Below are 13,918 nucleotides of genomic sequence, written 5' to 3'. Positions count from 1 at the left end.
AATTGCGTTGTTTCCCCAAGAACCAAATATTATATTCTCACAAAGTCAGACGATGTTATCAAAACAGAAACAAATGAACTTGCATTTATAAAACAAAACAGGTTTTAATCATCCCTTGTAACAAAAAACAAGATCAAACAAAAGTCCAATGTTCTTTATTTCCGTCAATAAAAAAGTTGTTGTCCAAACAAAAAAGAAAAGTTTTTCTTGGGAATTACTCGTAAAATTCCTAGCGTTGATTTCATTGGGATAAGGCTCTGGGTGTACGTTTCAGACGGTCGGCTATCATGGCGGCTTAGAATACGCTTTTTTTAAATGGAGATGATAACACAAAGTTTTTGTTTTAATTAAAAGAGAATATTGTAAGGACTGGGGTTAGGCGAGTTCATGACTTTTTAGACGCTTCTTGAATACTTTTAATACTTATGTTGTTTGCATTTGTATAGTGGAAGTTTAATAAAAATAAAAAAAAATAAAAATAGTTTATTTCCTTTCTAAATTTTACACAATTTGGAGTATAGTTTTTTTTTAATATTATGTAAAAAAATATAATATTGTCACAGCCCATGTGTATTATTGTTCAACGATTATTAAGCTATTGCATATCGCCGCGCTCAAAGTCTGAGATAAAAGCTTATCTCAGACTTTGAGCGCGGCGACCGAATGTAAAAATTCCGTAACGAAAAAACCCAACACCCCCCACTCCAACCGGCACAGCGATGCGATGCTATGCAATAGCTTTACCGCGGCAGTCCTCGAGTGCCACACGTATTTTTTACTGTTCATCGAAGATAACGTAAAATATTGCCAAGCAACTTATCCAAAATAAGAGGACCTCAATCTTTCTTTTATAAAGAACTAACTTACTTGTTATTTATTCTCACAAAATAAACATTCTTGTGATACCTTATAATCATTTTTATAATTTCCAAAAACAATTTGAACAAGAAAATCCCAGAAATCTAGTTTTATTCAATAGCATCCCTTATTTCCATGAGATTAAATACCACACACATAAATAAGAATTATAGATATGCTCAATTAAGAGGAAGGCAAACAGTTTCCTAATAGTGACTAACGACTGGAGTTTCTCAGTTAAAACATGATATATGTAAGCATGTTTTAAACTTTTAAAAGGAACTGATTCTCAATTTATTTTCCTCATATTTACGCACACGGGAAACTTTATTAACTCAGATGCCATATTTGTAAATAGTATGTGTTTTCATTATATAATTTAGTAACCGAATATTCAGGCTACATTTTAATCACTTTTTTATTTATTATTTATCAAAAAAAATAATCTAAGGACTAAGTTTGGTTACGCACGCTGCAGTCTGTAATTGCGTTTATTTGACGGTGAAGCTTTTTATTACATAGCCGTCCGCGGATTCGTCAGCTTCGTCTAAAACCTCATAAATTATATACTAAAACCTTCCTCTTGAATCACTCTATCTATTAAAAATAACCGCAACAAAATCGGTTGCGTAGTTTTAAAGATAATTAATTTAAGCTTACTATGTAGTGATTACTAGTCTTGCATGCATAAAATTTAACGCTATAATATTATCATCTCCCACCGTCTCACCTCTCCAACCTGGATTCCACACAACTATCTCAAAGGCGTTATAATTTTAAAGTACAAAATGGTTCGGAATGTCGATGTAGGATACACTGTCGTTCAAGGCATGTTATCGGTCTCGCGTGAGGGTCGGATTTTCGTCGCCTGGATACCAGCAAAGCTGCAACTGTGTGCTGTATAATTTACGACGTCACCACGTTAAGTGTGATAAAATTTGTCGAGTTCCGCTGCATAGTGTTTTAAGCTTAAAGCTATTTTGTTGGCTCTTTGACTTAACGTGTGTTGGTTATTTATGAAGTCGTTTAACATGTGTTAATTGGATTTTTCGTTGTGTTTTATAATTTTATTAATTAGAAAAAAAAAGGTTTATAATATATGGAATATTATTTGTGTAAAAATAATGCACGGTACATATTATTACTGTAAAGATGCAGAACCATATTATATTAAAACTTAAAGTTAGGCGTCAAAACTACTGTAAAATACTATGAAAAATGATTTTAATAATAAAACATTGGCGTTTTATTCACAAAGTTTAAAAGTAATAAAGGGGAAAAACTAAAAGAATATCTATAAAATAATTTAACGGCGGAGTTGGGTATCATCGAAAGTTTGAACTGAATAATAAAATACGAAAGGGTTTGTCTTATCATACATCTGAGACAGCCCGATACACTTTGGGCACAATCGCAATAAAATTTTAATTTTCCTATCCACGTTTTATTGTTCTTGGGAAAACTTAAATCATCTAGATATCATTCTATAGAGAATAATGTAAGAGCTGCTGAATAAAAAAAAGGTTAACAACACTCTCTGTAATGGTGATATCTGACGATCCATATACCATAGCAATAACATACATACTACATAGAGATACAATAGTGCAACATGAGCCTGATATTTAAAGAACAATTAATTTAAAACTCAAGAAATCGTAATAACTCAGGCCCCGGAATCACAGACACAATAGAAAATCTGTTGTGTCGTGGACCGATCGGGCCGTTCGGGGCTCAATGGGTTAATCGTACAATATTAAGATTTTCAAGAAAAATTTCCATAATATTACTAGTCGGCTTTTTAAATAAATAAATACACTTCCCGATAAAAAATCTTGCGTGCACGAACCCATTATCGGTATCCATTCAATAAACAATTTTCAGATCAAATGCAATTTATTACTGGCTCTTACACTATTTTAGTATGAAATTTCCGCGTTGATACCAGGATAAAGAAGGGTCAACTTTATCGCTATTTCTCTTTTATCGTGATTACCCGAGTCTCTGTTCCCTTGTTTTTAGCTTATTTTTTATAAGGAAAAATGTAAGCTTTCATTTCTGTGATGAGGCTTTATTTTGTTGATTGCTCTGTTATTTGATTTAACTTTGATAGTGTTAAAATTATGTTATCGCTTGCTATTCACTTGTTAAAGACTTACTGCTATTGCTAAGGTTTTATTATTGAGGAAAGAAAATTAAGACGTGTTAATTGCTTTTTATAAATATTTCTCGTTCCACAGGAACTATTACTAATTTTGAATTTATTTACAATTAGCAATAAAAGTAAAAATATAAAATCATCAAGTCACTTCGACCATAGAGGTTCGAATCATAGGATTTAGAAAGGAAAGGATCTGATATGATAAAAACAAATAGCACGATGAAAACTAAAAGGGTTACGTTGTGTATTATAATTGTTATTTTCCCAAATTAATTTAAATCAAATTTTTGTATGTTATTAAAGGTGAGTCTGGAAGAGTAAAATTTTGACTTTTTTAAATCATTTCATATGTAATTTAATAAGGTTGAAATCGTAATTCAAAAGAGTTACAAGTCAATGAAATATTGCTAATTGGATTTCGAATAATTGGACAGAACACTATCAAATAATTGTTATCTACGCCACTCCAAATATTATTGTATTATTTTGACAGTTGATTCAATTGTTTATCCATACCATGGAATTTACTCTAGCTTATATTTATCATAGCATTTACTGTTGTTAAATAATATTATTCCGTATTAAAGCTGTATCCTAAGATTTATATTAAATTAGTATGTCAAATATATCATTAAACATGTTTAAAAAATTGAACGTTCTTTTAATAGATTACAATCGTATTACCCTTTTCAATATAAGATCAATCACGAATATGAAAAGTTCTAAGCCACAGATCATTTAGAACTTTGTCGTAATTCTCTACGTCGATTTTTATTGTATAGAAAAATATATGGTATCGTAAATGCTCAGAATACTTTGATAAGCCCTTAACAATATGCAACAGTTCACGACATAAAGCATCATTTTAAAATTCTCAGAACATAAATGTTATACTGCAATCGAGAAGGCTTTGGACGCCTTTTCGCTTCTTATACACGAGAAAAAACAACGAGATCTTCTAACATACGTTTATCTTTGCTTGTGACATCATACAACTTATACGCATTTCTTTTTGAAAACATTTACATTGTTTCCGGTATGACATTAGAATTTAAAAGCGTCTTTATCCGGCATACATTTGCGAGGTATTTTCGTCTTTCGGCTCTCGAGAAAAGCGTGGCACGTGAATTCATAGGATAGGTTGAAGTTGTATGTTGTTTTAATGGTTTAACTTTACACGTAATCTTGGATTAAAATTTAAACTGGATAATTTATAATCAAAGTTAAATCTAATAGAACAACATTCCTAATAACTAAGAAACTTGTTACATGTGTCTTAAATGGTTGATGATGTGGTCAAATATTAAAATAACAACCCTTACCCAAATTACACACAACCAGTTTAAATATGCATTGAAACCAAACACTGATTAAATTCATGTTAACTATGAATTAGTTATTCCAAGTTCTAGACTATACGTTTACTAATCTACGTATATGATTACTATGTACATTGTACTGAAGTGTTCAACATGCGTGTCTAAACTCTAAACCTGATTCATTCTAGTAGCTCGTACTTGAGACTTATCTCTTTGTATGAGACTTGAAGTTTTGAGAATTTTTGCGGCGATGATAAAGGTTCAAAGGTTGCGCCGTCTTTGTTCTCTCACGTTGGAATTTATAAGGTTTTGTATCGTTGTTACAATGAACACCTAGTTTCATGAAACACGATTTCTTTAGAAGCGTTTGTTACTCTATTTTTTTAACGCAAGAACTTTGACCTATATAAGTTATGAATACTAATGAGAATAAGAATAATTGATTTTTTTGAAAAAGTAGGTCCTATAAGCGTTTAATGTACGAAAAGCATTCCATATTATGTTTCGATTTATTTTATAGTAGGTACATGATAATGTATTTACTCATCATGGTGATTATATAACCTACATTAGCAATTGTGCACAATAAATCTATTCATATTTGAAGAAATAATATCAGTTAATATCAAATATTAATTTTACGTATTTAACCCGCGAGCACTCGCGCTATGAGCATTTTGCTCACAGTAAATTTAAAACATCCGCCATTTTGTCAAAATTATTCGTACGTACATCGTTCATTTGGTAGCTGAGTTTTGTTCCGTCCCCCACCCCTGTATGCAGTTCACTTCTCGAAAGTGTGCGCCAGTCACTTGGACGAGGTGGTTTGTTGCGCCGTGTACCATCAGGCGGCGTTTTGCTCATCGCGCGGGTATCGACGCAAGTACTTTTTTTTACTCATGACTTTATTTTTTTTCATCTTAGCGACTGTTTTACTGCTACTTTTATGTAATATTATGATTTTACATTACTGAAATAGTAATCTATTATGAATTTCTGTTATAGATGGATCGTGATCGAAGGGATGAACAAATTTTATTTTATTTTAGACCAAAACCTAGTAGTATCTTTGGTTTTCATAAGAGCAAGGTTCTGGTATCTTACGTACCAAACAAGAAGAATAAAAAAATGTTCTTATGATAAGTACACTTCATAACGACGACCAAATCGATCCAACAACTGGAACTACCGCGAAACCAGAAATTATCACCTTTTATAATAAACCGAAAGGAGGTGTTGATGTTGTGGATCGACTAAAAGAAGAGTATTCTGTGGCAAGAGTGGCATGTAGATGGCCGCTGAGATTATTTTTCACGATCCTAAACATAGCCGGAATCAACAGTCAAATCATTTACAAAGAAAATACGGGTATAATCATCACGCGCAAAGACTACTTGAAACAACTAGCTTTTCAACTAACACAGCCACATATCCAAAGAAGAAGCACCTTCCAAAATATTTCATATCCTCTTCAGCAAGTGTTGAATCGTTTTTTTACCAGAATCTGAGTTACCAGAAGAAGAAAAACCAAATGGTATCTGCGCGGTTTGCCCAAGACGCAAAAATCGCAAGACCAAAAAGAGCTGCATTTACTGCCAAAAATTTTTATGTACCGAGCATAGTCGTACAGTATGTGATATGTGTAAAGCTCGCGTATACGACGAAGATTAGTTATTTATATTTAGTTAAGTTTTTTTTTTGAAAAGTTTTTTTTGTCGAATTTTTTCCGTAAGACTGCCTTACAAGACTGGCAAATTAGTTTCTATGATTGTCAATTAAAATAAAAAAGATTAATATTGTTAACTCTTTGAATATATATTTTGTAGAATAAATAATGTGTATTTTATTGAATAAAATGTTTTTTTATTCATATTTTTTGGTAAAACATGCATTTATTGACATTCATAAACGTGAGCAAAATGCTCTACACGCGAGTGCTGATGTAATTTCTTGAGGCGCGAGTGCTGGCGGGTTAACTCGACTATAATATATTTTCAATCAAAAAATTCACACATTATTTTGAAATTGGGAATTACAAATTATTTAAACCGCATAAACCTAATTTTCTACTTAGTCCTCCTTCCAATACCAAGACCTTCTTGGGTAGATTAACGATAAGTACCTTGCTAGTAATCAAATAATTTAACAACATGATATCTAATTAAAGTTTAGGATTTAGATTTCAACCCTTATTGCGTAGTTACTGTAAATCAGCGCTATATCGACTATGTTAGCATAGTAGGTATTTATCTATGAGATCGCAGATTGTTGAGATACGTACTGAAAATGGATCATTGCTAAAATCCTCCCCGCAAGCTGTTTTTAGAGGTGTGCCACAGGGATCCATTTTAGGACCCCTGCTCTACATCCTCTACAGTGCTGATATAACCAAGTGTTTCCGTTACTGTAGATATCATATGTACGCGGATGATATCCAGCTTTATATATCTTGTAAACCAAGTTGCACACCGTTAGCTGTACAAAAATTAAACGAAGAGTTACAGAGGATTGTAGAATGGTCTGAGGAAAATTCTCTTATGTTGAACCCCCTGAAGTCTAAATATATTATTCTTGGAAGTAGGAAACAAGTAAAATCAATCATTAATGCTAAACCTCAAATTATTATTAACAATTGTGTAATTGAAAGTGTCAAAGTCGCATGCAATTTAGGTCTTACAATTGACCCACAGCTCCGGTTCGAAACTCATTTAAATAATGTTGTGAGAAACTGTTTCTATAGACTAAAAATATTATATTCGTTTCGAAATTTCATATCCGTATCACTCCGTAAAAAATTAGTTGATAGCTTAATCCTCTCCAAACTAAATTATTGTGATGTAGTTTATGGTCCATGCTTGTTGGTCAGAACGGAGCGAATGATTCAGAGAGTTCAAAACGCATGTGCACGATACTGCTTTGGAATACCTAAAAGAAGTCACATAACACCTTATCTTAATAAAAATAATATTTTAAAAATGGCTGCAAGAAGGAGATTGCATCTGGCTAATATGATGTTTTCTATAATCAAAACGGAATCACCAAAATATCTTTATGATAAGATTGGATGGAGAGAGCAATCAAATATGTATCCTACAAGAACAACAACGAATCCTCTTATAATTCCTAAGTATCGTACAAGCGCTTTTCGAGGTAGTTACAAATGGGCAGCAACCCATTGTTGGAATGATTTACCTCCTCCTATTCGGGATAAGAAATCAAAATTCTCATTTAATAAACATTTAACAGCGTACCTTTTAATCAAACAGAAACATGTTTAAACTTTTCATTGCTCGTTTGTAATCCTACGCACTTGTCTGGTTTTGGCTATATTGTATTTATTGATATATTTGTTCTCTTAACAAAATATACATTGTTTATTTATAAGTACTACTATTTAATATATATATATATATATATATATATATATATTTATTATATTTATATTATTTATTTATTTATTACCTATATTGAATATTAACATTAAGTAAATCTTGTTATAATTAGATATATAAATAAGGTGTCGCTGAAAATCAGCTCTGCAGTGAAAGTCTATGCTTTCACTGTAAAATGCTGAGCGGCATTCCTTTTAGCTTGTAGGTTTTAGTACCTAATTAGTTTGTAAGTACATAGATTGTTAATTTTTAATGTACCTGGCCTGCTTGCTAATAAAGATTTTTATTATTATTATTATGTTTCTCTGTTCCATAATACTCGGGTACCACCAGAAGGACGGTACCCGGATCTTTGGAAGGCTTACGTGGGGACACGGATCCAACACGCAGAGGCCCTTTCGAGAATTTTAATGTGTTGTGGGACACCAGCCGCAGCCTGCCCATGACTGCACTATAGACATACATCCCTAGGCAGTCCGCGGCCAATGTAGGACTATTGCAAGATAAGGAAATAAAATAAACTGGGCTATGGAATGGGATGTTAATGGACCGGAATTAAGGACTATGGAAGACTATGGCACCTGCCTTTCTACTAAAATATAGCAAAAAATTGTTGGCAGGTGGTGACTCGCCCTCTCACTGTATGGGCCCCCGAAATAAGTCGCTGCAATAGTGCGACAAGGGGGCAACATATTGTGAGCAGCTAAGGGTGGAGAGGCGTCCCTGGACTTTAAACTACGATCACGCGCTCCCTGAGGGTCCAGCATCACGTGCCCACTCGCCACTTACGCTTCGCATCCACCCTTCGAGCTAAAAGCTCTCGCGACTCCACTCTGGCCGGCCGGTTAAGGCAAGCCAGAGGTGGGGGTCCTGTCCTCGTCAGGCTTCACTCCGACCGGCCGGTGAAGGCGAGCCGGAGATGAAGACAGGGGCCTCCCCCAGGAGCACTCGGTTCCCGCGGGGTCGCTACTCCCCGACACCCCGCCACAAGGTGTCCTGCGGGTTGACTGATTGCACGGGTGCAATATCTATTATCACATCGACAACAGATATTCCAACCGTGGGCGATGGGGTCGTCACATCCCTACGCCCTTTATTATTATTATTATTATTATTTAGGTACCTACCTGCTAAATATCTTAATCGAGTTTTTTCCAGGTATTTTATTTTTATTCTTTTTTTATCGAAATTGAAATATGTTTGTGTAAAACTAAAATAATAAATCGTTTTCTTTCTTATTTATCGTACTTGTCAAATACTAAAGTAATACTTTTATTTTCTGAATTTTTATTAATATTGTAAATGCGAATGTGTGTTAATTTGATTGTTTATTTGTTTATCTTTCCTTCACGTCGCATCGGTTTTATTCTATTATATGATTTTTTTTTTATCCGACGGTAGTTGCTAGAAAGTGTCATAGGCTACTTTACGCGATGAAATATTCAAATCATCACAGGCCAATTTAAACTTACCAATAACATCCAGTGCGATTCTATAGTTCCTGGTAGGTGACACTTGGAAGTCGACTCTGCACCTATAGATGGCTCTGTCCCTTGACTGTATGTCTCGCACGTGCAGTGAGGAGGTGGGCAGGCCGACCCATCGCGCTCGCTCTCCGAACGTGTCATCTGACCAGTGCCCTGTAGGGCCTGGGACACGTGTGTCGTAGCTGTAACAAAAATATCGGTTAGAACTAAATGTTATGAAATATACTTATGGTGATGGATGGAACGCGTTTTTAGTGTGCGTCAGAGCATTTCCGCTCTGTTTGGCGGTATTTTATTGCGTAGTATAACACCATTCTTCGTCTTAGCGCAGCGTCAGTCGTGACTTGTCAGAAAAAAGAATTTTTTGCGGGAAGAGCGAATAAGAGCGCTAACCTGTCGCCGTGCTGTGACGCTTAATTGTGTTATACTAGGTATAATAATATATCGTAAAAATAGACGGCCAAGTTCTTACGTGCGTTACATTAAAAAATGTATAACTATTTATGTAGGTAGATAGGTGAGTAGGTATATCTCCAAATAATATTGAAAACTTAGTAAATAAATCCCTTAAATAAACGAAATAATTTTATTAAATGCAATTCAATATTACTATTGTCTTGTTTGAGCTGTCAATAGCTCAAACAAGACAATAGTAACTTAAACCTATCGAAATGAATACAATAAACCATCCAATCTATATGAAATTGTGAAAGCCACAATCAAAACTGTTATGTATTAATGATATTAATCCAGATGAAATAGAAGCATTAACTGACCGAACTATGGGAACCGCGGAACCGTCAAATGATTAGGTTCACCCTAATGCCGCGTCTAAAATAGCTAAACCATGGTTTCATTGAGACCATTGATCATTGAACGTTCATTCTGTAATACTTGTGAATTTTGTAGATTTCATGTTTTAAACTTTATTAAATTTGAATCAAAAACAAAGAAGCAAAGATAAAATTATAAAAATATAGGTATTTAAGAAATTAAACAAACTGAATTAGTGATGAAACTGAATTGTTTAAGCAAAACAATACATAATAATTTATTGCATATACCAATTATACGGTTATTCATAATAAGTAGCAGTTGGAAAAGCATTACAGATATTAAACTTTAGTAATACGTCATACATGTGCTAGTGGTTAATTTAAGTAATTTACAGCTAATAAATAAAGAAACATCAAGCACCATAAAGCAAACAGTTTTAAGAGTCATTAATTTATATATTTTCATACAAAACAATGAAAATAAAATTTGACCACTCATCAGTATGGTATAAATCTATTTTGAATAAAACAACTTTTAATGAACTATAGGAATTGAACGACCAAAAAGCTATTAAAAACCACTATGTAGTTACGTAGTTAGATACACAGGTAAACCTAGCCTAAAGGTATCAGCAAAATGAGTTTATATTTTTTAAACCAACTTCTCTAAAAATATAAAAGTTTCATAAAAATAAAATCGCTCGAGATATTTCAAAATAAAACTTTATATGAGAACATTTCACATAGTGTAAAATCGTGGATAAACTTTAAAATTTCGTTATTTTTATAGCACATGAGTATTGAATAAAGAAGCCAAATATAAAAGTTTAAATTGAACATAATATTTTTCGTTTTTCGAATATCTTGTGGTAACATAGACAGACAAATTAACATAGTGGTTCATAGCGCCGTCTATCTTCCATTGTAATAAAAATCTTTGTTTCTGAAGTACTCTTTTATTTCTATGTAATATGGTTTCATTCGAGTTAATGCAAAATTCTTCATCAAGTTATGCACTTATGAAATTTTTTACGTTTCAAAAATTTTCGAAACATACAATCAAATTAATCAATAGATTATTCCAATAAAAATAATTAAATTGAATGTATTACGTGGCTAAATTATTACAACCATTCATCGATGCACTTTTGACATTATAAATTGTAATAGGGCTTATTCATCAACCATATGTTCTAGTTCAAGAATTACATTAAAATGATTGCTATCTGGATATCACATTTCGCAGCTTTTCCATTGCATTGAAACTCATCGAAAAGCCCTTTTCACCTAGTCTCATTTTGCTCTCAGAAAAGTCATCGAAGCAAAAAATCTCGGGACATTCCGGGGAAGTGACGAAACAGCTTTTGCACCATTCGTTTGCAACTCACAATTGCTTAGCCGTCATAATTCAAGAAGGATTTCCAGCTGGCTATAAATTCTTCGTCCACTGAACCGTTGGACACGAGTGCTGTGATTCCAACTGATTTTACTGCCTTCCATAACTCAGCGTGCATTTTACATTTATACTGATGATTTTTGTAAACAATAGCGCAATATAATAGCAACGTCCGTGGTTCTTTGTTTTTTCGCATGTGTGTAATGTGTGCATACCTATGCCAATTATAGTGATACGGTCTCTTTTATAGGTCATTAGACCTATAAATATAATGTGTATAGACTTAAAATACTTTTACGATACTAAATAGCAGTTTTGTAGAACGCATATATAACTTTATTCTAAATTGAACAATAGAAATAAAGAAATTCGAGATATATAAAAGGCGATCTTCCTTCTTTTCTGATGCTTAAAGCGAGCGTGGACACGGGTAGATTGAGGTATTACACGTCTTGATGGTGATTCAGCTAAATGTCTTCACTTCTTTAGCTAAAAAACGCGTTAAGTCAAATACATTATTAGAATCTGTGCTAAATGAACCAAATAATATGTAGAAGAAATTATAAATCTCATTAAACGTACTCATAATATATATCATAATATATATATATATATAGTATAAATAATCAGCACAAAATACGAATTACATTCATGCTCTATTGATTAAATATTATAATATGTAACTTCAATATACCTACTTACTAAGACGACCTTTTTTCAAATATATTCAGAGAATAAGAAAACTATCTGATTTAGTTATTTTTAAAATTTATGGCATTTTCACACGGTAAACGGTTTCTCTCTTTAAACTCAGACATAATAGACAGTCGCTGGCACCATTATACTCGCATCCAAAATTACACCGCATTCGATCAATGCTAAACTTAATCCAAATCTGCATATTCAGTATTGTATGTTTGAACAGTTGAACACCTATTCGTTGAATGCGTTCCATGTGGTAAGCTTAACCGCAGTGCGAGTGCATTCCGCGAATATAAACTATTTGCGAATCAATACTACTCCACTTGCAGCATGAAAAAGCAATGTATGGTTTTTAGGGTTATTTGGTGTTAAATTAAAGGTGAGTTTTGGTGGTTATAGAAACTATAATATACCTCTATGCTAATAGTTCCGTTAATGTTCAAAATTAAAAATTAACCAGTCCAACGAAGCAATTTTTTTGCCATTTACGATAATATATAAAATTGTTGTGAAAACATAAAATATTAGACATATTATTAATGATCACTGATTAGTACAAAAAATACAACAATTATGTCCTCAAAAGGTACTATTTTCTCACAAGTGGAATAATAATTCGAATTATAAAAACTCAAACCGTTTTTCTACAACATTCTATTCATATTCCATACAAATAAACAATAGTGAAACGCGTATTTCGCGCCAATTATGCAAACAAGCGACTTGAAAACTTCGGTATCGCCTCTGACAAAATATATTTAATTCAATTACAAACTGAATGCTTTATAGAATAATATCTCCAAAGGAGGTGTAACTTCCGAAGCAAACCCTTATTTAAAGTGGAATTTAACTTGCAAATGCGTTATATTGAATTACACCGCTATTCCTTGGAGGTAGAGCTCTTAGAATCCTTTGAGATATTAGCAACAAGTCATATTTTAAACGTGAATTACCATTACTATTTTATTATTGTAACTGCGAGGTCTCGAGGGGTCAATTTGCACTCAAAATACCTAAGAAAATAAAATGTTGCCAAGACAGAATTGAAACTAGACATTGCATTTACTAAATGAAACGGACGTTTATTATGTACGAGTAAAATATTAAGGTATCTATGTCTAGTAATATTATTTTTAAATACACTGACCTTACCTTTATTGAAAAATAAATTAATTTGAACTAATGTAGTACTTAAAAATTAATAACTTATTATAATGAACCCATAAAAAAACTGCGTCAGCATTGCAATCATTTCTAAATGAATTAACGTCAACCATTACAATTACAATAGAAATAATGAGTTTCTACACAGAAAATCCGAAACTATTTATTAAAAAAACATACTCTAAGAAGGAAATATATCCCAAAAGAAGCACTAAAGCTTTCGGCAATATGCCAGCTACTTCAGTTTTTCATATATTGCCCCCGAGTCTTGAAGCGTTTAATATAGCCGTAGATATGAATCAGTACGTCAGTCGTTTGATGAATCACTTCTTCTAGTACTAAAACGTAGATTTATTGTGGAATGATAAAGAGGTGTTTTGTGCCTACTTTGTTATGTTAGTAAGGCACATAAGTTTGGAACCTTTAAAATGACATTTTCACAAAAAGGATAAGGTAAATTTTTCCGGATCAGACCGAGTCCAAATCAACTTCAACTCCATCAAAAGCAACTAAATTTAATTACCAAACATTTATAATCTTAAATTATTATCCGATTCATATAATTCCTATAAACATTTTTATCAGATTGATTGACAGCTACATTATAATCTATTATTTCTTATAAAGAATTTAATTAAAACTGTAGACAGCCCTACAGCAACC

At 32.8% G+C, this 13,918-nt stretch overlaps 1 protein-coding gene and 1 long non-coding RNA gene across 2 annotated transcripts in view; one reads left to right on the top strand and one right to left on the bottom strand.

The window, feature by feature from the left end:
- The window catches only part of LOC149482048 (kin of IRRE-like protein 2), a 176,819-nt gene that overhangs the window by 42,358 nt on the left and 120,543 nt on the right, over positions 1-13,918 (bottom strand). The window contains exon 4 of the mRNA XM_089703743.1: positions 9,203-9,399. Coding sequence (XP_089559869.1) covers positions 9,203-9,399 — 197 coding nt within the window. The remainder of the gene's footprint in view (positions 1-9,202; positions 9,400-13,918) is intronic.
- On the top strand, positions 4,988-5,782 carry LOC149482050 (uncharacterized). Its single transcript, XR_016316651.1, has 2 exons — positions 4,988-5,217; positions 5,344-5,782. It is a non-coding gene; the product is annotated as an uncharacterized LOC149482050 (long non-coding RNA).

This window comes from Colias philodice, chromosome 15 (genome assembly GCF_061535455.1).
Source record: "Colias philodice isolate Cphi_HAF_F1 chromosome 15, ilColPhil1 Martin Lab GWU primary, whole genome shotgun sequence".
In the NCBI taxonomy this organism is placed as follows: domain Eukaryota; kingdom Metazoa; phylum Arthropoda; class Insecta; order Lepidoptera; family Pieridae; genus Colias; species Colias philodice.
Note: the sequence above shows the minus strand (reverse complement) of the source record. Positions and strands in the feature narration are given on the sequence as shown.